Source organism: Didymella exigua (assembly GCF_010094145.1).
Source record: "Didymella exigua CBS 183.55 unplaced genomic scaffold M421scaffold_50, whole genome shotgun sequence".
NCBI classification, from domain to species: Eukaryota; Fungi; Ascomycota; class Dothideomycetes; order Pleosporales; family Didymellaceae; genus Didymella; species Didymella exigua.
In genome coordinates, this window is record NW_022984824.1 from 131,587 (window position 1) to 155,845 (window position 24,259).

A 24,259-nucleotide genomic window follows, 5' to 3' on the forward strand; every position below is an offset into this window, starting at 1 on the left:
CCTTGTCGCAAAAGAAACATGGAAGCTAATCTTACGCTGCCGAGATCGATGTTCCGGTGAAGCTGTACGCATCGCAGCAATATTCGCTGCCAAGCCTCAAATCACGTCGAATCACGTCATTCCGTCTTTTCGCGCCCCACCAAAACCAGCACAGCCGCGACTGCCCGAACGCTCGCCGATGACCCTCGAATGTTTTTGATGCGAAGGCATAGTCGACACAAAGCGACGAGCCGAGCGCTACTATAGCCAATGGCGGATATTCCTGTGTTACCAGGTTCGTGTGCGAAGAAGCAGCGAAGACGTCCTGTCAACGGTATTACTATACGCAATCCTTTTGTGGCGGATCCCGGCTAATCGGAGATCAGCTTGTGCGACCTGTCGAGCGAGAAAGGTATGTCGCGTTTCACATTCACCATTGCTCCCCATTTTTGAATGGAAGCATCGCGGAAAGTCCGTGAAGTCTGCACGATGTTTTGCCTCCGTTCGATGTACATGGGACACATATTGATCCAACATAGGTCAAGTGCGATGAGCGACCAGACGGATGCCTGAACTGCGAGAGGCTGCAGCTGAATTGCGTCCAAAATGGTGGCCTCACTGCCGGAGTGAAGAGATCGAGTGTTGCACTAGAGCCTCTCGGCATCAAAAGAAAACGCACGTTTCGCTCATGCGTGGCATGTCGAGACTCAAAAGTCAAATGCTCAGGCGAGCGGCCGACATGTACACGTTGCGCACAGCGGATGGCTACATGTGTATACGATGCAGAGACAAACGAACCTGCTTGGGTGCAGAGCATTGTATCAACCACGGTGAGCGCCGTCACAAGTCCAGATACAACCCTCTCAACGCAAGCTCAACAAATACCGCGAAACGCGGCGTTCTCATCGACACCAACGGATCTGGCTAATGTTGATTGCCCGCCCGGGTTGACCTGGTAGGTTGCATCCATCATTCAGTCAACACCGCTGATCAGTTCCAGGCTCTTTTCACAGGAGCTGCCGCCTAGAGCACGCTTGCATACCCTTCTCGAAGCCTACTTCAACAATGTTCAACCGATCCGTGTCTTTGCATTTGAGCACAAGCCAACCTTCATGCGCATGCTTGATGAGGAGCAGCTCACTGATACATCAGACCAAGCCTTACTGCACATCATGTGTGCCCTTGGTGCAAGGTTCTATGCTTTAGAGTACAGCGAGTCATTTGCGCCATTGTCGAAGGAATTGATACAAAACGCTGGAACACAGTGGGCCAAGACTGCAGAAGAGATGTTCTTCGCTGACTATAGCACCATCTCAAAAACAAAGCTGAAGGTTCTCATTCTGCTCCATGATCAAGAAGCCAGGACCGGAAACTATGCTGGGTCGTTTCTGCTCACTGGCCTGGTGATACGCATGGCACATGCACTGCAACTCAACAACGAAGCATCTACGGATATCATGTGCAAAAAGGACGGTCCAAACGAAGCTTCCTCAAGAGAATGTCAAAGACGGCTCATGTGGGCCTGCTACATGCTCGATGTATGGGCAGGCAGTGGTGTCGATCATCTGACCATCTTGAACGAAAAGGATATCAAGATTCAGCTCCCCTGTAACGAGCGTCAATTTTTGCTCCAGATACCTGTAGTAACTGAAAGACTGGAAGAGGGCGCAACGTTGGACTTCATACCCATAGCCGACATGCCGGAGAAGCCTCGAGATAATCTCGGCATGGCAGCGTACTATGTTCGCATCGTTAGCATATGGCGGCGAGTTCTGAGGTACGCTTTAAAGGTCAACCCTATAACCACGCTGACAATCAAGGTTCTCGAAACACATGAACGAAGAGCAACCGCCCTGGGAGCCAGGCTCGGAATTTTCGCAGCTGATCAAAGAAGTCCAGTCTTGGAAAGCTAGCCTGCCCTCCTGGCTGGACTTCTCTGCCGACAACATCTACATCAGACGAGAGTCCCACCAACTTGGAGCTCTCTTCCTCAATCACTGCATGTATCATCACGTGCTGTGTGATATTCATCGAATCGCGTTACCTGACCTGTACCGAAATCAACAACCCTACAACTTCCCTCCAGAGCAGCATGCCTTCATGTCAAGGCTGCAGATGATCTGTTTCGAGCATGCTCAGCTTATGTCTGTTCTAGTGGCGACTGTCCTTCAGCATGGCATCAAGCACTTTGCAGACCCCATCCTGCCGTCGTTCGTGTACAACAGCAATCGCATAATGCTGTACCACATCGCTCGTATTCTGGATCTTTCCAAGTCGGACGCAAGGACGGTGATTGCGCGTACTGTAGAATTGGTACAGCATAACAACAAAGCTCTACGAGAGATGTCATTGATGTACCCGCTCGCAGAGCCTCTGTATATCACAACGGAACGCTGGCTAGAGACCGTTCGCTCTGGTCTTGCACGTGGTCAAGCAAGCACATACATTGCGCCGCAAGATCCAGCGGAGGTGCGAACCGAAGTGCAACAGGCTATCGAAGCCTCCAGTCCGAACCTGAATGACATCCAGTCAGCTCAACGGAATGCCCAAGTAGCGTTGCTCCCGCCTGTTTCTAATGGCTTGGATCAATCACCGTCGACCGCAAGCGACTACTACCCAACACCGTCGGCTGACCCCATGGCATCAAGCCTTGCGACACTAGCCGACGTTGCGACACAGCCTGGGCAGCTTGGCCCAGTTTTACCAAACGCAATGTCCATAAGCGATTTCGACCAACCGGTCTTCAATCTGGATGATCTCCAGAACTTCTTCGAATGGGAAACGAGCAATAGCGAGTATGCGCAGCTTACCGGTTTTGAAGGGTTTGGGCCATTAGGCTGGGCGAATAACTTCTCCGCAATGTGAGCCAAGGGTCGAGAAATGCGACCCTGGAAAGTGCCGTTGACCCCGCGAATCTGGCGAGTCTGCACGCACAGTACCACTCTGCACGTTAGTGCTTCGGTCTGCTGACTCATCGTGGTACGAAACCAGCAAAGGGTCAGTACCACATGGACATCTGGTCGATTGCCTGCACAATTAAGATCCAGAGATGTGATTGAGCCATATCGAGCAGATGTCCCGTCCGCTCAAGTATCGATCTCTACTACCCGATACATCTAACTCTGTGTTTGACACTCATGACGGCTCTCATACGATCTTCATTCGCGATGGCGAAAGCCGACCACCAGAATCCCTTGGCTGCGACCACGGCCGTGGAGTTTGAACACGAACTTGAAGTCATTACATGGGTATTATTCTCAATTCTGGTCGTTTGCATACTCTCAAACCTGATCTATCTTTTGTTGTCACACGACTGGGTTTGGTCATTGGCTCGCGAGGATCTCAACGATTACTACTACGAATACTCTACGTCTTTGGAAGACGGCGATGTTTGCTGTATCTGCCAGGAGGACTTCAACGACGCCTCCAACGACTTGAAGGAGCTTTGTGCTCCTATCCTGCTCAACCCTTGCAATCATGGTGTTGGTGACAGGTGCTTCTCACGCTGGATTACGAGTTCCGACAATACCCGTTTCGCAGGCAAAGTGCGTTGCCCATACTGCGCACAACCGTTGGCTCGGAAACCGCAGTCATTATATCGGAGAACTGTACGAATCATAAGGAGATTGATAGCCACCATCAAGTCATCTGATCTTGCGATGGTTCTATTGGGTTACAGTCGCGTTCAGCAGCCCGTCCCGTTGCTGATTGACCCTGCTGTAGGACTGCGTTTGCTGCGCAGCATTGCCCAACATGCTACGCAAATTCTTGGAGTGGCCTACGGGGTACTATTTGTATGGACAACAGTCGCGATGCTTGCACTCACGATGATTCACATCTGCAGATCGCCCGACTTTTCTGATGTGCTGTTCCGTTTTGCTGGGATGCAGTATTTTGGCTACATTCTGGGAGCCTTCATGCTGTCAAGTGCGACGCTGATGGTTTTCGATTTACTTCTTGGCAACGAGACGCAATGGGCATGGACAGCATATCTGTATGGTCATTGGTTATGATTGGAGCGGAGGCTCGACATGTTCGTACGTGTATCGTCTCACAACTTCTATGAAAATCTATTTTGCTAATCTCTTTCACTAGAGAATCAACCATGGATTCTCGCCACGGATACGTTCACCAAGAATTTCTTCATCAGGAGTATAAGTTTTACATTCAAGCCCTGATTACATACATTCGCCACACCACTGTGGAAGCACCTACAGACGCGACTGAAGTGCCACAGGCTGGCGCAAAAACTTTCACAGAGAACATATCCAGACTCGCGGGTTGTTTGCAAGATGTCGTGGGTTTGTTGCAGCAAACACCTGAGAGAAATGGACTCATCCACCGCTTTCTTCTGCATCCGTAAAAGCAATCGTTCCTGGTCGAAGACGATGCGGTACGTGTAGACGAAGACGAAGAGTGCTTCATTTGCAAAGATCTTCTCGTTGTTCAGACTGCGCCGTGTATCAACGACCCACCTCCCGACCACGAGCCAGACAAGGAGCCATGACAGTGCCACCCAATCTGCCTCTGGCCATGTTACCACATTGTCGGTGATTTGGACTCCGAGCAATCGATGAGCAATTCTGTAAACTCTGAGGCTGGTCTTTGCCCGTTACGTCAGTGGCCTTTACGGGTAGCACCCGAGACCCAGAACATTGCGAAGACGGTGAAGCGGTACTTTTCCCTGTCACAGATGTCCAAATTACCGGGCCAAGTACTTTACAGCCTGCTTGAACTCCCGATGCAGTCGCTGGAATCTCAGCAGCTCCCTGAATTGGCCCGTTCACTGGCGACCTTGTTTGCAGCGCAGCTGTGGCTCCGTAACCGACTGGGTGGGCCGCTGGCCACCATCTTCCCTAGTTTTCCGATGATGGAGAAGGCTCTAACGTTCTTGAACAGTCTATTATAGCCAGTGGTCAGCGTGTTCTCTTGAGACACGATCAGTCTCTTTCTGCAAATAGTCATGCATGGACTGGAGATTTGTCTGGGACGATGAGCGTTTTATCGAAGAGAGAAGTTCACAACGTATCTGCAAGGTTTATGTACAACTTAATTCATCTAGGAGACTATATGCACAGTGAATCGCGGCACAATCAATTGAATAATTCCGCCATCAACAACATTAGACCAGTTGTAACTACTCCCTTCAGACGTCCAAAAACCTTTATTCAGTAGACACAAATTGCAGACCACAGTCTAACACAATATACTCTAGGGTGTGTCTCCCTTCATGAATGTCCTCAAATCTGCACTTTTCAACAATTCGCTCTCTAGCATCAGCCTGGCTTCTTTCGCCTACCCACTGCCAGACCCGTCGTTCACGATTGACCCCACTGTGTCCACCTCTCATAGCTATGCTAATGCTCAATGACTACTTTAACACAATTTAAAGTTGCGTCTGTTGTGGTGCATGCGAGATGCAAGTGAGACACACTTGCGATCGGCGGAAGCAGGGATGCTGTCTTGGCCACGACAACTCAAAACAGTCCCAACAGGGTCCCCGACACACTATCTTCACGACATTATTTCTCAATTCGACGTTTTCACGTCACATCTACATATGCGGCGTTTGCAAGCGAATTCTGACGGGTGACAGCAGGCAGCTAAGAAAAAGTAACAAGAGGCCGCCACCGCGCCCTAGGACTGTACTGCTCAGTTGACAGAAGCTGCACGCTCACAAAGCACCTACTATGGCGTCTAGCTTTGTTCATATGGTTCCGATCTATACCGCAAGTGGAACGAGCTGCGCTACTTTGTGCTTAGTGTTGAGAGACATGCCCGCCCTTTCCTCAATCGCATCCAGATGCTGGTCAACGCAGTCGAATTGCCCGAAGAGCCAGACGGTAGTCGTAAGGCTAAGAGCAAGCAGGAAACGCTCTATTTATAAGAAGATCCTGCCAACGTCAAGGTCCTGTCAGAAGCAGAGGTCTTCGAACCCGAAGAGTAGAAATGCCTTTCTTCCTCCGATTCCTTAACTGTCGAGAATCAGCTATACAACGTAAAGCCATACACTGATGAAGTAAGATTGAATGCCCTCGCAATGAACCGCAACTGATATCTACACTCAGATGTTTGCACTTTCGGACGACACGATCTTAGGCAACCTCCAAGTCGCCTCAGACCTGTTCAGCTCACTGTATATGAACACGTTCGGCTTCGAGGGCAGTGCCTACAGCACACTACAGTCGCCGACGGAAAGGGATGCAGAACGGTTTGGCGAGAAACCCTTTCTCGTCTTCACCTCATGGCTCTTGACTTTCCGGCTCAATGAACGCAAGCGGAAGGGCCAGGCTCATTTTGGACATTCATTGTCACGTACAGTCACCCGAGACTCGGGAGGCCCTTAAAATCCTCCCGCGCCCAGCGCTTCGCATTACCTTGCACAGGTCCCACGGTGAGACAGGCTTTCAGTTGTACTCCTGGTGTGCTGTTTTCCACTGCACGATCGAGAGAGACCGTGAAGTTCTGCTATGGAACTATACCATGCTCCGTTCCGACAAAGGCGATAACGGGTACCTGTCGTGGAATATGCGCAAGACCATATTACGTGACCTTACAGAAGGCATGAGCAATGACACCGAGGTGTATCGTGATCGACAGTCCTATCGCTTTGGCGATCGACTGGCCCAAGCCGGGCTGGAGGCGCCCAAAGCCAACACGAAGATCCTCCGGACCAGTGTGGATGGGCCTGTTACGATCAAGGACCGTATGTGATGCTTTTGACGCTGACGAGGGTCTTTGACCCGGATTTCCAATTGTTTCATCTGATGCGTAATCACGCAGCCCCGTGTTCGCATCTGCGGTAGTGTACGATCGCATCGCACGCCAATCGCCTCGGTGTCGCGACTGCTTGCTGAAGCTTGTGCTCATTCGACGACGCGCAGGTCTAGGCCTCGTATTGCCTCACCCGGTCAAGAAATCACAACAGCGCGAGACCGTTGCGAAGACGCTCATGAGATTTCAGCACACGATCGTGCAGCCTGATGCTTTCTTATACATGGCGGCAACGCTGAGAAGGCTCCTCATGTTCCGCTCAAGCTGTACATCAAGGTAAGAAGTCGGGTCAAGTCTATTTGGATGGCGATGTAGTGACGAGGATGAGAGTGAGCTGGGGACACTAAAGGAAGTGATGAAGTAGCTGTTCGAGGGACTACTGCCAGAGCCCAGCAGCTTTGAATCACGGACGCTTGCCGTCTGCCATCTGATGAGTTGGGTCTTCGGGCCTGGAAACTCGTGGTAAGGGGCAGGCGCTCAAGGAAAGCTCCGATTGGTCGTTAGTACTCTGACCTATACTTACGCTACCGAGGCCAATGATATGGAACGATCTCAATGATCCTCATTTCCTCACCGTAGCAAAGACGCACCATCAGGACTCAACATATTCCTACGGCGTCCTCAGCATCGCGGCGCGCTTGGAGCTGAGGTTCGCGTTGAAGCCGTTGCTTCTTGGAGCTTGGGATCTCCACTTCGTTCATTAGGTAGGGAGACAAAATTGCCAGCGGACACCCAAACCCTACTTACCCGTCACTGGTCTCGACTACGAGAGGCTGATACGACTGGACCGATGCCTCACAGTCTGCGGGTTGAGTCGCGATGCAAACCGGAGTTTCTCAGCCTCGATGACCCGCTACGAAGTACCGTAAGCTTTTTACGCCAAGCCATTGCCCGCGCTACAGCACGCCCGAATGCAGGGCTGCATCGAGCGTTACAGGGGTGTTATTTCCCCTTTCGCATCCCCTTTACCTATTATGGAGCACACGGCACGTAGCGCTCGTCTACCGTGTTCCTGCACGTCGACCGTCTGTCGACGTCAAGCGCGCACCCAGTTCATGAGCATAGTGGAGCGGTATTGTATCTGCCAAAACTCGAAAAGCATGGCACTCAATCAGCCCTTTCCTGAGGCCATCAAAGAGATGCGAGGTCTCACTGAGCGCAAACAAATCTCTTGAATATAATCATAAATACCCAACAGCTAAAGGGCTGTCAGTAACAGTCACTTAACGTCAGCGATGGCACAACCGACTGCATCAGCGCACGAACCGAACAATGTGGCTTGCATAGGTATGATGACCATCGTATTTTTGAAGCTATCGATTCTGGCCGCCCACGAGCCCGGGCGTCCGTCTGGGACCGTCGGAGCGTGCCCGCTTAGGTGTTCTCGGAAGTTCGAGGTCCGGGATGATCTCTACGCGTCCCCCCAGAACGCCACAAAGCAGCTCTCAGCATCACGCTAGGTCCGACATACCGATCAGCCATTGCGGGTACCTGAACAGAGCAGACCGCACAGTCTTGGCACATCTTCACGAGCTTCGAAAGGGGCCACCGTCGGCTTCTGCATCGACTCAACTCGCAATACCTACGATTGCTCGATCTTCAAGGGTCAAGGGCCAGGGCTGAGAGGAAGGCTTCGGCGAGCAGTCAATCAACTGACAGACATTGACCGTCAGCGATGGAGATTATGAGCGGCTGAGAGTGGTGAGTAGCTGCTAATTACGTCTCATCTTATCAAACCTTCCTCCAAACGTGGGTCCTTAGCTTACCGGCGGGATATACTCTGGGCCAAAAGTGCTATTCCAGCGAACCATTCGGAACTGTCAGAAATCAGGGGTAACACTGCCCTGTGGTGCCCAAGCTTGAAACTCGAAAACATATATGAGGCTGCATCTCTTGCAGCTTTCTGGTCCTTACCCACAGTCGTTTCTTGGACCGATCACTCTTTCGCACTCATTATCTGAGCGTCGACCACACTCTTTATACCTTACCTAAGTCATTCGTTAATTTAATACTTAATCAACATGCGTTACGCACTTATCTTTGCCGGTGTTGCGGCTGCCTACGATGCCTACGGCTCCGACAGCTACCCCGAGTACAAGGCCAGCTCCAGCACCCCGGCCGTCAAGTACTCCACCTCTGCTCCCGCTTACGGTGGCTACGGAGAGGAGCACAAGACTTCCTCGTCTCCTGCTCCTAGCACGACTCCTTGCAGTAGCTCTAAGCTTGGCTACACCACCATCTACCCGGGCTACGGCAAGCAGCCTGTGACTGTTACCTCCCAGTACCAGCCGTACCCCACCTGCGGTGCCGCCGGCTCTGATGGCAAGTCTTGCAACAAGTGGAACGATGACAAGTACGTCTCGACTGTAATCAACGATTACAACTCCAAGAAGGTCACCGTTACCCACGTTGAGAAGCCCATCACCGTCTACCAGACCAAGACCACCATCACTCACTACCCCACCGCTTCTTCTGGTAAGGCATACTCCACTGGCAGCTACGGCTCCTACGATACCAAGAAGAATGCCACCCAGCCGTGGTACGAGATGAACGAGAAGATTCACGAGATCAAGTACAAGGATCTCGGCGCTCACGGCCTGCCTGGCTACGGCGGCTCCGGTCTCTGCAAGACTTGCGACGACGAGCAGCCCTACAAGGTCAAGGAGTACAAGAACGGCAAGTGGTCTGAGTACGAGGCTACAGCCATCTACAAGGCTCCCACTCCTGAGACCAAGACCTACGAGAAACCCGGTGTGTACACCGAGCCCGCCAAGGACGTCACCGTCACCTACACCATCACCAGGCCTTCTGAGGCTACCACCACTGCTAAGGCCGGTGTTCCCGTCACCTACGGTGGCTACACGACCGACTTCAAGTCCACTGGTGTAAAGACTTGCGCGTACGGCGCCTACGAGACCGGCAAGGACAAGAACGGCAACGATGTCACCTCAACCGTTGTCAAGACTGTCACCGTCACTGTCTCTACCACTGGCAAGTACGAGGTCGCTAAACCCACCACCACCGTCTATGCCCACGACACCGAGGTAAAGTACCCTACCGTCTCAGTATACAAGCCCGGCGTTTATCACAAGGACGCTCAGACCGTCACCATCACCAAGTCCGGCGACTCGGCTTCTTGCGAGTACAAGCAGACCAAAACCTACCCCGCCATGCCTGAGAAGACTCCCGCCTACGGCGACGAGTACCCCTACGGCGGAAAGTCTTCCAGCAAGCCTTCCGTCGAGACCAAGACCTACTCTCAGGACTACCCTCACTCGACTCCCGTCTACGGCGATGAGTACCCTCCCTATAGCCAGTCTTCCAGCGAGCCCTCTATAGAGACCAAGACCAGCATCTACTACCCCGAGTACCCTGCAAGCTCTTCCACTCCCGTCTACGACGACAAGAAGTCTTCCAGCACTCCTTGCCCGAGCTCCTCCAAGCCCTACGCGGAGACTAAGACATACCCCGCTTACCCAACTTCGACCCCTGTCCACGGTGAGGAGTACCCTCCCTACAAGTTCAGCAGCTCGAAGCCCTCGGTAGAGACCAAGACCAATTCCGAGGACTACCCCCACAGCACACCTGTCTACGGCGGCGAGTACCCTCCCGCTAAGATCTCCTCAGTCCCCGCCCACCCAGCCACAACCACCGTCCCTTACCACGAGGACGCAACTTCCACCCCCTGCCCCAGCTCCACAAATCCCGTCGTCGACTACAAGAGCACTGCCTACCCTGAGTACCCCGAGTACCCTGCCGCCTCTTCCAGCGCGCCTGTGCACGACGATAAGCCAACTCCCACTCCGGCCAACTACGACGACAGCAATAAGTTCAGCTACGCTCCCTCGCCTTCCAAGACCGCCGCTGCCTACCCCGAATACTCCGCCGAGCCCTCGGAAGACAAGGAGAACAGCTACGAGACCGGCAACGGCTACGGCTACGCTAAGCGTGCTGGTGTTGTGCAGCGCCGCCAGGCCAACGTTGCCCAGCGCGGCAACCGCGTCTAAGTCCGCTCAGAAATGAGTGGATAAGGATGTTTCTTTGTGTTGATTATGTTCATATGTTCGGAGGATCGGTATACAAGAACGACTGTAGATGTTTAGTTTACTTTAATGCAAACATCACACTAAATAGCTGCTGTTCGTCCCACTTGCTGTCTCCCTAGCCCATCTAACCACATAAAGTAGCGTATCGGCGCTGACTGTTCAATCAGGCCTGCGGTAATGTGCTTTGCAACTCACTGCCGCATCTTCCTCGTCAAAGGGTTCACGAGTCCGGGGACAGGAATATTTAGTAGTATTCGACACCGCCACAGCAAGATGCTCAACGTTGTACATTGCTTTTTCTACCTTGTATCGCTATTTCTCAGATCTGTGCGAGAATATGCGCGCCCATGTAAAGGGAACACATCAAGCGTATGGCTAATGATCTCATGTTGCGGTATCAAGGGCAAATGTAAAACGAGTGTATTGTGTTGTTCTGTGTTCTTGTTCTGCTTGTATCTTGCCTCTCCAAGGCTCGCTGTGGGGTCTGTTTTGATGACGTGTTTGTGACGCAGCTGAGGTAAGAGGTGCTCAACAACACGAGGAAGCAGCACCAGACTACCGCCAACAACACGTGATCTGCTTCCCCTCTTAATCATCACATCTCATCTGCGAGGTAGGTGAGTCGAGGTCTTGTGTTGAGATCAATTGTACAAAGCAGCGGCCTTCTGGTAGCAAAATTAATGGTCTTGCCATGTTGTAGACACTGACTTACAGCTGGGTACCCCGAACCTATATGCTAGTCTAATCTCTGCGTGGCAAGGCTCTCAGCTAGAATTAAGAGTATCTCATTCTGCAAGGACTTCTTCTATAGTTGTTATTGCACTAAACTTTAGAAGATGAAGATTTAGAATAGAATTACAATTGTGTGCATTAACTAGTAGCGTGTATTACGTCCACATACACACTACCGTGCTGCGTGCACTAAAACATAGCTGTGCATTGATTATCAAATGCAGTCAAAATCACACGCTAAGGTTGGCTCGCCTAAAATCAGTAATATCTCCTTCAAAGGTGAGAAGTGACAAGGGTAACCAGGCAACTACATAATCCTCCTAGTCCCGACCCCATCGAGTTCCTGCAGCCACCTTCGTTGACCTGCAACATGGGCTCGGCATTCTCAACCCCGAACATTCCAATGGAAACTGGCCTGAATACAACCCAAATGGTGGACGCTCTTCCCACTCAAGAACCAGAGCATATTCAATATCATGGCCTTCCTGTCACCGCTGAAGCAAGCATGACGCGCGATGATTCGCAGACTTGGTACGCCGTGTTCTTCGAGCAAGCAGAGTGTGTGCCCCATCGGGACGGAAAACACGTCATCGTTCGCTGGCCAAATCTACCGCGGGGGCACATACATGACTATGGGCGAGAATCGACAGGCTGGCCAGTGGTCAAGATGCAAAATGTGTACCGACGCTTGGGCGAAGATAACGCCAGGATTGTTCGGTAAGTGGGAGACGGTTGTACGCACACAGCCAATATGCGACTGATGCGGCGAAGTTACGGCGGTATCCTTGATGACGGCAGTCTACTCGTCGAGAGGCTGTGGCCCGGCCCGTTCGACTTCAAGCTGCCGGTAATGACTGTCCCTGTACCTGCGAAGCGCGATCGTAATGACCAGACGATGCTGAGCTTATATTATCGATGGGCTCTCCAAGGTCTCGCGGCGCTCGCCGCATTGCACTCGCGTGGAATATATCTCAGAACATTTTCCTCTCAGATGGTGTGGCTGCGCTCTGACTATTCGCTCGCGCTGACCGGATTTGTTGGCGCCGAAATCGCCGGCGATGAGACAGATTACGGAGATGGCGGCCGCGTGCGGGAAGAGCTTATGGAATTCGACGAGGAAGCAATACATGGCTGCGTCAAGGAAGATATCTACTACTGGGCGACGTTCGTGTGGAGACTCATGACGAACGATTATACAGATGATCCACCCTCGGTTGGAACAGGCTGTTGGGAGCCATGTTGTCCAGTTGAGGGTGGTTGCAAACCATATGATGACAATAGGGAAGCCTTCGACGAAAGATTCTTGAATAATGTGTGGCAAGAGCTGGAAGAGGCGCGGCTGGGCAAGGTGTTAGTGAACGCGTGGAATAGGAAGTATACAACTGTCGACGAGGTGGCCGAGAACATTAGGTCCATTGCATCGAACATGAATATCGCAGTCATTGACGATGAGGTGGAAATAGATGGGAAGTGGGAGGATGTGTTTGAAGTCGTTGAGACGGGACTACGGCCGCACGCTCGCATTCTCAGATTCAAAAACCCAGAATCAGGTTTGTAGATACACTTCGATCTGACTGTTCAAGCATAATCTCATGCACGGGGAATGAGCACATGCCTCAAAGTCAAGCCAAAGATCCACTTCCATCGACTACGACGCGCCAATACAGTAAGTATATCCTGGCCACTCCATAACAATCACCCCAGGCGGCGGATTTAGTGCATACAACCTATCCAGCGAGATACCAGCTACTTGTGTCATATTGTAGTCGTATACTCCACCCTTTTGTGCCACCTACTTGTTGCAGTTCGCTGGAATGCCGCTTCGCATCAGTCCTGGCGGTGCAAGCTTCGTCGCAGTAGCACCCGGTGTCTTACATTTCAGTGTCTATTTCGAGCGTGATGTTGTAGTAGGCGCGACCGCCGGTATCGGGGGACCGTCGTACTAGCCCTTCGAAAGATGGAAAGAGCAGAGTGGTGGTATATGACCTGTGCACGTAGGGTGCGGAGATGTGATGTGCGCTCTGCCGATTCAGACGTGTTGCTTCGGCTGGAGCTTTGTGCAATCGTTTCGGACAGCTGGATTCCAGATATGCTAGTCGTCTAAAGCATGGAGTCGTTCGAAGCGGGAAGTGATACTAATGAGAAACCAGATCTCAGGTCTTACACGCTATCATACTCAACGAATCAATGAGGCTGTGGAGAAATCGTCCAGCATTAATATCAATTGTAGTACTCACAAAATCACTTCTCGCAATGTGATGTCACATTTGGAGCGAGACCATCCAAGCCAGGCCCAGGCCAGGCAGTGTCTTTGTCTATGCGGGACATTGCAAAGCGATTTGACATCAGAATGTTATAAATACACATATGGTGTCTCCCGGTACTAGGAGTATCCTACTGATACCAGACATGGAAACCGGGATTGCAAGTGTTGCAGAAACGTGCAGGTATTATATATACGGAATTAAGCCAGGATGACGAACGGGTAAACACCCGTCTTATAGACCGAGAGCGTAGTGTTCGCAGCGTGCTTCAAGACGAATAGGGGAGAGGAGATAGCAACGAGGGAGGCGTAAGTCGATCTCTGCGAAAGTTACGTCTGCGTTATGATAGTGTGTCGTTCGCTGCTTTATTCTGGACTCGGCGCGTCGAGTCGAGGCGAGAAACCCGCGTAGCACGATGGCAATGCAAGACCCGTTTTCAAGGACGAGACGTGAGATCCTCCGCGCAATCTAAAGGATCTCAGGATGACGGGGAAGGCGCTTATGTAGGGCAATAGTACAGATCATTCAAGCCGCTAACACGTAATTATTATACATGTTGCAGATTCCCCGTTGCCGCACCAATCTATTCCGCAACGACAGAGTGTCCCATCCCTCTACCGTTCACTCAGACATAACACCTCTCCCAGCCCCCGCCACTCCTAGCAAACCCCTGGCTCTCCACAAAACGGGCCAGCGTACACCTACCGAGCTCATCACCACCGCAAAATTTTAGGGGATGCACGCGATCATTGACAACAACACGGACAAACTCCTCTTTATCGTGCTTGCACCGCAACTTCTCGACATACATCCGCGCCGCAAACGGAACCGTCCACGCAGCCGAAAACCCAGTCTCCTGCGCGCTCTTAACAGTGCCGTTTGACAGCTTCGTAGTGTTGTACAGTCCCAGCGCGGCAAAGACACCGCTCATATCGTTGTCGTGACTGAAGTCCGCGTAGACCTTGTTGTGCAGGGGGAAGGTTGCCGGATGCGCATCCAGGGTTGTGTTGGTGTTGGTGTGATCGACCACCGGCTTTCCGGTCAGGCGCGCGAGGAGCTCGTTGACGTAGCCCACGCCTTGTGTTGCGCCGAGGGGGTTACCTGCGCCGTAGCCGAAGAATTTGCCAAGGGTTTGGTAGTAGTCGTAAGCGTGCCACTCGGCTTCGGCGAACAGATGGCAGAAGTCGGATAGTGTCGAGTTGGGACTTGCGAGCGTGTCGTACGGGCACATATCCATGAGGTTGATGATGGAGCTGGTGGTGAGATTCAAGCCGAGGGCGCCATTGATGCGTTTCTGGATGGGCGGGACGAATTTTGATGACCATGCCTTCTGTGCGGCTGCGCCGAGGTCGCTGTACGCGCCCGTCTCAAAGGCAGGGCATGTGTCGTGGGACAGGGTGTTGTTGGATGTCGTAGCCTCCGGGATTATCACGTCGACGGCTCTAGTCTGCGTCTTCAGCGATTGCGCAACACCCGTAAGCCACTTCTGCGCTGACTCCACGACGCGACCTTGACCGCTGGATCTCACGAAAGGCTTGTGCTTGTGCAATAGCTTCTCATATCTGCGCGTGAAATGCGCACCTGAGTTGACCATCTCTTGCCTTCCAAAATCTGTGAGGTCATCGGCGCCCAAGGTATAGTTGTAATGCTCCAGGAACTCGTAGTCACCAGGGAACCCTGTCGCGTTCTGTTGGATACCTGTGATGAGAGAGTGGTATGTCGTGGTTTTGGCCTGGGTGGGATCGCGGCCGCCATGGCGGGACAGCACGTTCGCGAAAGTCACTTCGCAATCCTGCGGAGGCGCGAGGCCGATCTCTGACGGGACAGCAAACCACGGTGAGTATTGGCCCCAGAAATGAGATGTCGGCGAATCGCAGCGATACCCCGCGTCGACACTATCGCAGGAGCCAGAGCTGGTACAGAATTAGCATTCCAAAGTGTCGCTGTCTGCTACGGCATACCTTTTGACGGCATTGACGTTGAGAACAATAGCCGTGAGCAGTGTAGCGTACATTGAGACCGGCATGGCGTGTTGAGATGAGAGTCGCCCTGAACATGTTTTTAACCGGAGCTCAGCCTTTAATACAGTGGCCTTGACATGTTGAAGAGGATCAAACAGCGAGCTAGCAGACGACTACCTATAATTCAAGGCCGGTCCGTCGATCTCTGGAGAACAAGAGCATTGAGAACCAAACAAGGCGAAGCAGCAAACCCACGTGGTCGACACCACCGCGTAAAGTTGTCGATAGATTACGAATTCATACCCGCTGTGGGTACAACTAACGGGACGTCGACCGACCGATGCCTGTTGAAGCACTAGACTCAAAGCTTGTCCTGATTAAGCCTTGCTAGTCGTCCGCGCTTTATTCCCGTCGCTCGCTCGACCATGCACCGACGGAGCAGAGCTAGCTCAGTCGGAGCGCAAGACAACTCTCAGCTCAGGCAGACGCTGTTATTAGCAGGTGCTCGAGAGCTATCGCAGACGTCGCCGGAACGTGTGGCCCTGGTCTGGTGGAAGACATGCACGACATCACCGTGGCAGCTGATGTGTACCGAGGGTAAACGTACTTTGTCGTGCGAGAAATGCAGGCCCTGGACGTGTAACTGCAGTGAGCTAAACATGCATGCGTGCTGGTTGTAAAAGTAGAGGTGCAAACTGCACAACTGACTTGACATTCCGCAAAGACACGAAACGATGAGGAGAGCTGTTCTGCGCGATTTCGACCTAGCAAAAGACTGTAAGCCCACTGTCTGCTCGGAATGAAGTTCAAAGGAAACTGAAATGTAACTCTTCCACCCGGCATGAATCACGTCTTGCCGTTGGCGGGAAGTGTCTTCAACAAAGGCTCGAGATCCTTGAACTGTACCGGCTTAACGAGAAACAAATTGAACCCCGACTCCCTAGCCATACTGCGGGCAGCCTCGCTGCCAAGCCCCGTCAAAGCCACGATATGGGATCGAAGCACGCCTCGTGGTCCCTGATGCTCATGCCGACCAGCAGGGTCTCGAGCTTCGTGGGTGGCTGCGACACGATCCTGACGCTGTCCCCGCTGCTGTGCTTCAAACTGGCGTATTGCTGCTGCGGCCTGGAAGCCGTCCATGACAGGCATGCTTATGTCCATGAGCACGCAGTCGAATGGGTCGGCTTCTTCGACTGCGGCTTTGCGGTAGAGGCGGACTGCTTCCGCGCCGTCATATGCAGTGGAGAAAAGAAGGCCGGTTCCGCGGATAAATGCGGCGAGTAGCCTCAGGTTGATCGGGTTGTCGTCGACAAGCAGAAGGCGCCTGTAACGATACTTGGGAAGCTGGTTCTGAGGCTCTGGCGCTGCAGTGTGAGGCGGCTGCGACGATGGCGAACGGTGCAGTGTGAGTGTTGGAAACGTGTTTCCCTGGGCACTGGGGTCGGCTTCGGCCCGAGCACCCCTCGTCGGAACGTTTATGCTTTTGCCTTGGAACAGTTTGACTTTGTCTCTTGTCAAAGACACTCCGGGGGGATTCGCAGCTACTTGTTGTGATGGATCCTGGCCTTTGATGCCTGCTGTTGGATGAGGGATGGCTTCTACGGGAATGACCTTGGCCAACGCCGTGTCGACAGCATCCCACAGGATCCGTCTCGTGATGGGTGAGCTGATGAATGTGGCTCCTTTCCGTCCGAAGAAGTCCCTAGCCCCTTCTGCAGTAGGCCCTAGGACAATGATGGGACGCGAAGCCATTGCTGATATGATTCGAGGAAAGTGCTCGTGAAGATGGAGCATTTCCGTTGAAGATAGTGCATAGGTGTCGAGCAGTATCAAGTCTGACTCCAACAATGCGTCCAAGGGCGCGTCGTCAACGAATATCATGCCGAAATAATTCCCGCAGATATTACGAAGACATCGCTTGAGCAGTCGAGGCGGAGCTACGAGATGTGGTCCGGGCTTGCTGTCTGGTGCGGTCTGGGACGCTATGCTGATGAGGCTGAAGGTCAAGTTCGCCGCCTTGCCATACGGAGCGAGGCTTGCTCTGATGTCTGGTGTGCCGAGGGTACCAGGCTCTGCCTCGTGTGGAATATTGACAGTGACACGGGTGCCTTGGTGCTGGCGGCTTTCGACAAACATCCTGCCATCAAGCGACTCGACGATATTCTTCACGATATTGAGGCCTAACCCGGTCCCTGGGATCAGGTTGTTCTCTTGCATGAACGGCGTGAAGAGATGGTACTTGAGAAACTCTCGACTCATCCCTACGCCGCTATCAGCAACAGATAGGCTGATGCAGCGCGGGCCAGCATCGGGATCGTCCAACAGCCGTAGGGTTACATCGATGTGTCCTGATGCAGTGAACCTGAGTGCATTGGAGAAGATGTTCAGCAGAATCCTCTTCCAGGCTCCAGGATCCATGCTCGAGATCCAGTCCGAGTTGTGGTCGATGTGCGTGGTGATGAGTACCGGCTGGGCTGGTACTTGCACTCGACAGACAAGCGGGTCTTGATACTCCATCTGCAAACCCAGTTCCATTTGAGAGACCGAGTTGTGGCCCAGCGACACTGCTTGCAGAACGTCTTCAACGAGAGAACTCAGATCGTTTGCCGGCGTTCTTTTAGGTGGGCTTTCAGCATCACACTTGGCGCGAGCAGCGGACTCTCGTTCTCCCTTGAGGCTGTTGATTTTTGAGAACTCGAGAAGATGACTGAAGGTGTCCAGTAGAGTGCAGCTGCACGACTCGATCATTTGGGTTAAAGAGAGCAAGAAGGGGTCCTGCAGGGTCTCTTTCATGAGTTCCACGGTCGCTAGTATCCCATGCAATGGGCTCCGCAACTCGTGACTGACGGAGGATATAAAGTCGGATTTTTGCTGCGTCACTGTCGCAGCTTCCAGACGAAAGATCTCGGCCATTAACGAATTTCCGAACACTGTGAGCAGATTGACGTCGTCCGCCTCTAGAGTGCTGCTAGGATCTGATACCCAGGCCAGGGCGTTCAAGAAGCTCGACTCCCTCTGGTAGTGCCAAAGAGGCAGAAATATCACGTGCCGAGCTTTTGGAATACAGTCGAACACTTCGTCCCGACCTTGGTGGGGGGCGGATGTGCCGCTTGAGCGTGGGCAATCTTTCGCTTCTTGGAGGCCCTGTCCAGAACCGACATGCTCGGCTTTCTTGAAGAGATGTCCATGGGGATACGCGGCGGTCAAGCGTCGTATGAAGGATTGAGTGAAGCGACCAAGACTCGGTGACTCAGTCGTGCCGTTTCTTCGGTACACTGACAGGGGCTGTGCAGAAGATTGGAGTTTCTCATGAGCATGCTGCGCAAACTCGTCGTCCGTGTGGCTGTAAGACGAGCCATGCGCCCCATATCGCGCACCTGTGTCTACTGCGTCGAAGAACACGAAGCCGTCTAGATTCATAGCACGGCCAATCATGTTTGCGGCCTTGGGCAAAAGATCGCCGACTTGAGCCAACAGCCCTGGCTCACGTTGCTTGGAAACGTCATCTTGCTGAGGGCTCACAGTCGTCACCTCTGTAGTTCCAGGCGCAAGGCCTGAATCACTCATCAGCACATGTCCTGGCTCGGCGTTGGCGTTGGTCAGGCACTAGAAAGTGTTATCCTCCCCTCTGGAGCCATCTTTCTGCTGTTGCAACTTACGTCACGGTCCCCGTAAGAATCGGTGTTCCCACTAGAACGTGAATCGAAGCCTGGACGTGAGACGTTCTCGAAGATGCCAAGTGCGAACGGACTAGTCGTCTGTGTGCTGTCTGCCTGCTTGTGATCATGTGACGCAATGAACCGACCAAGTCCGTCCATGACTCTTTGCGAGCGCATTCGACTTTGCTCGGCGCGTTTCAGGTCTATGTATTGAGTGATCGCCGAGACGGCCTCTCGCACAGCACGCAGAGCGTCAGGGTGTAGAAAGTCCCTCACCTTGTCGTCGACTATACAATAACTGCCCAGGACATGTCCAGAGTGCGAGCGCAGCGGTATCTCGATGGAGGAAACCATTCGCGGGTAGCCAGCTACAAAAGGCAGGGCAGCAAAAGCAGGGACCCTGCGGAAGTCTCTGACGCAAAAGTACGACTCAGTTGCCGCAATGTACGGACTCTCAGGTACTGTGACCTCGCTGCCGTGAGAGGCGGACATTGCATACGAGCAGACCCCCCAGTCAAGGGCGATCCGGGTCGTGCCGAGCAGAAGAGGACGTGTCGGGCATGCGTCTACAATGGACTGATGCCTTGTCATTTCAGCGCAAACGAATTGAAACCCGGCGTCGACAAAAGAGAGGAACGCGCGATCGCACTCGACCGCATGTGCGCCATGTTGAACAAGCGCGTTCAGCACAACGTCGGTGCTCGGGACTGGGTTAGCTGACGGTCCTCCTCCACCCTCGACGGGGAAGGAGGCCGCAGAGAGGTAGCTGGCAACGCTGTCAGTCAAGCGCTGTACATGAGCTCAGGGCGCACTTGGCAAACGGCTTACCTAGCGATATCGCAAGCGCTGGCACGTTCGCGTGGATCAAATGTCTGTGCAGAGTCCGCACAGGCCAGCTTCCCAGCAGCCATACGGCTCCGGTGTGTGTGTGTTTGGCCAGCAGGATCGCGTCCCCAGACCTTGGGCGACCGTCCAGTACGAAGGTGAGATGCAACGGTGGATGCGAGCGGGCATTATTCTTTCACACGACATCAAATTTACGGAATCAGCGGATCGATACGGTAAAGCTTGGCGGGGAGAGTCACGCCACGATGTTCGAACGATGGTGAGGTGTAGACTGATCGTGATTTCAAGTGTAAATCGGCCAAGAGGTCCCGAGGCCACCCGGTCAGCCATGAATAATCAAGAGCGTTGCAGCATTGTCTACAGTGCAATACATTGTCCACAGTGCAATACATTGTCTACAGCGCAATACATTGTCTCCAGCGCAATACATTGTCTCCAGCGCAATACATTGTCTGCAGTGCAATACATTGTCTGCAGCGCAATACATTGTCTGCAGCGCAATACATTGTCTACAGTGCAATACATTGTCTACAGTGCAATACATTGTCTACAGCGCAATACATTGTCTGCAGCGCAATACATTGTCTGCAGTGCAATACATTGTCTACAGCGACAAAGCGCACACGAGAACCGCCCATTCCAAATCCGAGCAAGACTCACCTCAACCCCCGACCCTGGCAAGATGCGCAAAGCAAGCCAGACCGAACAACAGCACTGCAGCGGCCGCGAACAGCGACGGTCTGAGGCAATTCGATGCTCTGTCCACAGTCGCCTGCTCATGCTGGACGCGCTTGCTCATTACCAAGTCACCACCAGGCTGTTGCCGCAGGGCAGACATGATCAGAGGGCAGACATGATCAGAGGGCAGACGTGATCAGAGAGCAGACGTGATCACAGAGCAGACGTGATCACAGAGCACATGATCACAGAGCACATGATCACAGAGCAGACATGATCACAGGGCACATGATCACAGAGCTACTGTTCCGCTCAGTGTCACCGACGGACTGCCAACGTTCCATCCCCGGGAGGCAGAGGAGATGGCGGACGAGCTTGCGCTCGGCGCTCGCTGGGGTGTAGGTCCCGACTTGGCGTTTGGTCTGGTGGGTGCAGGCGTGTTGTGTTGACGGTTGGGGTCGCTGCTGGAACGTCTCCAAGTGCATCGCAGAGTCGGGCTGGTGTCACGTGCTGAGCATGGGTACATCACTCGCACATGCAAAACGCAGGACGCCGAGACTCGCATTGTTGCTGCTCAGAGAGGATTGCATTAACACGTTGTTCTAAAGCTACGGAGACGGAGCAGGGCAGACTTACATGGTGGTGGTGGTGGTGGTGGTGGTTGTATTTGTGGTTGTATTTGTGGTTGTATTTGTGGTTGTATTTGTGGTGGTGGTGGTGGTGGTTGTAGTTGTGGTGGTAGTGGTGGTGGTTGTAGTTGTGGTTGTATTTGTGGTGGTGGTGGTGGTGGTTGTAGTTGTGGTAGTAGTGGTTGTGGTGGTAGTGGTGGTGGTGGTGGTGGTGCTGCTGCTGCTGCTGCTGCTGCTGCTGCTGGTGCTGGTAGTGCTGGTCGGCGTCGTCGTCTGCATGCACGGCGGGTACAAGATTGCATGGTGCAGCTCACTCGATGCTCTTGGCCAGGGCCCACAGGCTATCGAGCTTGCTCCGTGCGAGGACCTCACGTGCCTCGCCGGCCGTCTCGCACATCTTGGACCCCCACTTGCGGAAGGCGCGGCGCTTGACCTCGCCCTCGAACAGCAGGGAGCACTTGTTGTGGGAGTGGTCCTTGAGGTTGCCGTGGGCGTCGAAGCTCTTCATCCACTCGGGGTCGTTTGCCGTCTTTTCAATCTGGGTCTCGGTCGGCTCGCCGTTGTCGGACCATTTGATGCGCTGCAGCATCAGCTTCTTGTACTTGTCAATCGAGTGCAGGCCGCCCTCGACAATGACCAGGTTGAGCTCCGGATTGAAGACGGTCAGGCCCGTGAGGGCGTGTTGCTTGGCGTTCATGTCGATCTGGTAGCGGTGCTTGCCGTAGGCGAGCGTGTTGACCTTGAAGACGCACAGGTAGAGGCCCTTGCTGGCGTCTTTTTCCTGGTTCTTCTCCAGCTTCGCGTGGCGCTCGTCCTTGTCCAGCTTGCGCTCGTGGTTTGCGTCGACGTGGTCGTTCTCGCGCTGTGCGATTTGCTGCTCGACGAGCATCTCGACGGCCGTCGGGTCGGCAATGGCCTGCTCGCCCATGACGCGCATCATGTTCCCGCGCTTGACCTTGGGCGGTGGCGGCGGCTCGAGCCCGAGCCGGATCTTGGCCTGCTTCTCCTTGAGGTCTTCTGCGCGACGCATGCGCCGTGCCTTTGCCTGCTCTTTTGGCGTCAGGTACAGCGGCTTGATCTCGATCAGACGCTGGTCTTGCGGTGCCTTTAGCAGCGGCGGGTGCTGCACGTAGATGGTGACGATGGAGTCGTCCGTGTCGACAATGACCTTGTCGCCCTCGCCGAGGCAGTCGTACGTCTTGTCCTTCAGCAGGCCCTCGTCCCACCACTCAATGTCAGGCGGCTGCTCGACCAAGAAGCCGCGCTCGCTGTTCTCGTCGAGTCCGGCGCGGCGCGCCTGCTTGGCGAGCATCCTCTTGATCTGCTCCAGCCGGCCCTGCGCCCGCAGCTTCGACGCCTGGTCGAGGTACTTTCCATGCTCGTTGAACTGCAGCGGCTTGGACACGCGTGTCCGCGCGCCCGGCTGGCTGGCGGCCTTGGGGTCGTAGTATGGGTTGAAGGCGTCTGCATCGCGGTCGTCCTTTTGCTTCGCTGCGGCGGGCTGGGGCTTCGGCTCGACGGCCGGTGTCTCGGGGCGGCGGTTGCCCAGCGTTGTCGCGAACCGCGGGCCCGCGGGCTCTGCCGTGGCAGGCTTCGCCGGTGTTGCGGCGCCGCTGCCCGCTTTCATAGCCGCCATGCGCGCCTTGAGCGCTGCCAGCCTGTCCTCGGTGCCCGCGGGCGCAGGTGCTGCGGGGGATGCGCCATTCGCCTCTGCCTTGCGCGCAGCCAGACGCGCCGCAATCTCGGCCGCCTTTGCTTTGGCGGCGGCAATGGCGTCGGCCTGCTTCGCGCGCTTCGCATCGCCAGCAGCAGCCTCGGCGGCGGGGCGCTTGTCGACCATGTCGGCGGTCGCGTCGGCGGTCGTGTCGACGGTCGCGTCGGCGGTCGTGTCGGGGGTCGTGTCGGGTTGGATTGTTGCGTGTGCGGAGTTTCTCGGGGGTGGCCTACTGCTACCTGCTACTACCAATTACTACTAACGTATCCCACGGGCGAGCCGCTCACCGAGCGAGCCGCTCACTTTTGCCAAGTCCCCACCAAACCTCACCCTATTATGGCCCAAAACTCTACAAACTAGCGCTGCACAAGGCAAAACAAGCTGTAATATTACTTAGAGACTATTTCTACATTATTCTTGCATGTTCGCGCGTTATGTCCAGTCTTATTGCACTGTCTGCAGCGCCTTTAGGTTAGCTTAGCCACATCAGCGCGCACTTGCTTCTTTGCCTTCTTACTATCACCACGCGCCCCAAACTCTATTAGAGCCATTAATTGCTAGCCCTCCTTAATTATTAGGATCCTTTCTGCCTTGACTTGCTTTCTTTTGTGTGACTTTTGTTGTGTGGCTGCCTTATTTGCTGCTCAAAGCTTAGCAATCTCCTGTTGCGCCAACACTAGCTTGTGCGCAATTATCGCTGCCCCCTTTAACACCTTCTTAAACGCTTCAACTATAGAGGTAGGTGAGCTATCTATATGCCCCTGAATCCTTGTCTTCACAAGCGTTAACTGCGACCTAAGTTTAAGGGTGTTGCTTAGGGTTTGTGTAACAGAGTAGGCGCCCTGCCCTCGAAATCAATACTACGTGACTTCTCTGCCTAACGTACTCTATCACCGAGCCGGTCATATCACCGAACCGGTCACTTAAAATCCCACCAAAAAACACAGAAACCATACCCCTGCATCTCAATAACTACT

General features: G+C 53.6%; 7 protein-coding genes across 7 annotated transcripts; 4 read left to right on the forward strand and 3 right to left on the reverse strand.

Moving 5' to 3' along the window:
• Positions 1–740: 740 nt before the first annotated feature.
• On the forward strand, positions 741–2,844 carry M421DRAFT_9678 (uncharacterized protein; the record flags this gene model as incomplete). The annotated part of the gene is made up of 3 exons (XM_033598422.1): positions 741–934; positions 980–1,756; positions 1,800–2,844. The coding sequence occupies 3 exons, from the start codon at positions 741–743 to the stop codon at positions 2,842–2,844; spliced, it is 2,016 nt and encodes a 671-aa protein (XP_033443698.1).
• Positions 2,845–3,146: 302 nt separating this feature from the next.
• M421DRAFT_9679 (uncharacterized protein) lies at positions 3,147–6,326 on the forward strand (the record flags this gene model as incomplete). The annotated part of the gene is made up of 2 exons (XM_033598424.1): positions 3,147–3,524; positions 6,048–6,326. 2 exons carry the CDS (start codon positions 3,147–3,149, stop codon positions 6,324–6,326), a joined length of 657 nt encoding a protein of 218 aa, XP_033443699.1.
• A 2,013-nt stretch (positions 6,327–8,339) lies between these two features.
• M421DRAFT_425819 (uncharacterized protein) lies at positions 8,340–10,892 on the forward strand. The gene has a single exon (XM_033594203.1). The coding sequence runs from the start codon at positions 8,775–8,777 to the stop codon at positions 10,758–10,760; it is 1,986 nt and encodes a 661-aa protein (XP_033443700.1). The 5' UTR covers positions 8,340–8,774; the 3' UTR covers positions 10,761–10,892.
• A 1,013-nt stretch (positions 10,893–11,905) lies between these two features.
• On the forward strand, positions 11,906–13,255 carry M421DRAFT_425820 (uncharacterized protein). Its single transcript, XM_033594204.1, has 2 exons — positions 11,906–12,248; positions 12,303–13,255. The coding sequence occupies exons 1-2, from the start codon at positions 11,935–11,937 to the stop codon at positions 13,087–13,089; spliced, it is 1,101 nt and encodes a 366-aa protein (XP_033443701.1). The 5' UTR covers positions 11,906–11,934; the 3' UTR covers positions 13,090–13,255.
• A 1,165-nt stretch (positions 13,256–14,420) lies between these two features.
• Positions 14,421–15,821, reverse strand: M421DRAFT_9682 (3-phytase B precursor; the record flags this gene model as incomplete). Its single annotated transcript, XM_033598429.1, has 2 exons — positions 14,421–15,708; positions 15,757–15,821. 2 exons carry the CDS (start codon positions 15,819–15,821, stop codon positions 14,421–14,423), a joined length of 1,353 nt encoding a protein of 450 aa, XP_033443702.1.
• Positions 15,822–16,519: 698 nt separating this feature from the next.
• M421DRAFT_325321 (uncharacterized protein) lies at positions 16,520–20,443 on the reverse strand. Its single transcript, XM_033589329.1, has 3 exons — positions 20,244–20,443; positions 19,416–20,181; positions 16,520–19,362 (listed from the first exon to the last, which is right to left on the reverse strand). The coding sequence occupies exons 1-3, from the start codon at positions 20,324–20,326 to the stop codon at positions 16,603–16,605; spliced, it is 3,609 nt and encodes a 1,202-aa protein (XP_033443703.1). The 5' UTR covers positions 20,327–20,443; the 3' UTR covers positions 16,520–16,602.
• A 1,435-nt stretch (positions 20,444–21,878) lies between these two features.
• Positions 21,879–23,408, reverse strand: M421DRAFT_75339 (PRP3-domain-containing protein; the record flags this gene model as incomplete). Its single annotated transcript, XM_033597117.1, has 1 exon — positions 21,879–23,408. The coding sequence occupies one exon, from the start codon at positions 23,406–23,408 to the stop codon at positions 21,879–21,881; it is 1,530 nt and encodes a 509-aa protein (XP_033443704.1).
• Between the last annotated feature and the right edge of the window lie 851 nt (positions 23,409–24,259).

What these genes read in the sequence shown, in the direction of transcription:
- M421DRAFT_425819 (XM_033594203.1), top strand. Translation starts at nt 8,775, where the DNA reads ATGCGTTACGCACTTATCTTTGCCGGTGTTGCGGCTGCCTACGATGCC.
- M421DRAFT_425820 (XM_033594204.1), top strand. Translation starts at nt 11,935, where the DNA reads ATGGAAACTGGCCTGAATACAACCCAAATGGTGGACGCTCTTCCCACT. An exon ending in GATAACGCCAGGATTGTTCG is followed by an intron (nt 12,249 to 12,302) that starts GTAAGTGGGAGA and finishes GATGCGGCGAAG; the next exon opens with TTACGGCGGTATCCTTGATG.
- M421DRAFT_325321 (XM_033589329.1), bottom strand. Translation starts at nt 20,326, where the DNA reads ATGGCTGCTGGGAAGCTGGCCTGTGCGGACTCTGCACAGACATTTGAT. An exon ending in AGCGCTTGCGATATCGCTAG is followed by an intron (nt 20,182 to 20,243) that starts GTAAGCCGTTTG and finishes CAGCGTTGCCAG; the next exon opens with CTACCTCTCTGCGGCCTCCT. An exon ending in ATTCTTACGGGGACCGTGAC is followed by an intron (nt 19,363 to 19,415) that starts GTAAGTTGCAAC and finishes AACACTTTCTAG; the next exon opens with TGCCTGACCAACGCCAACGC.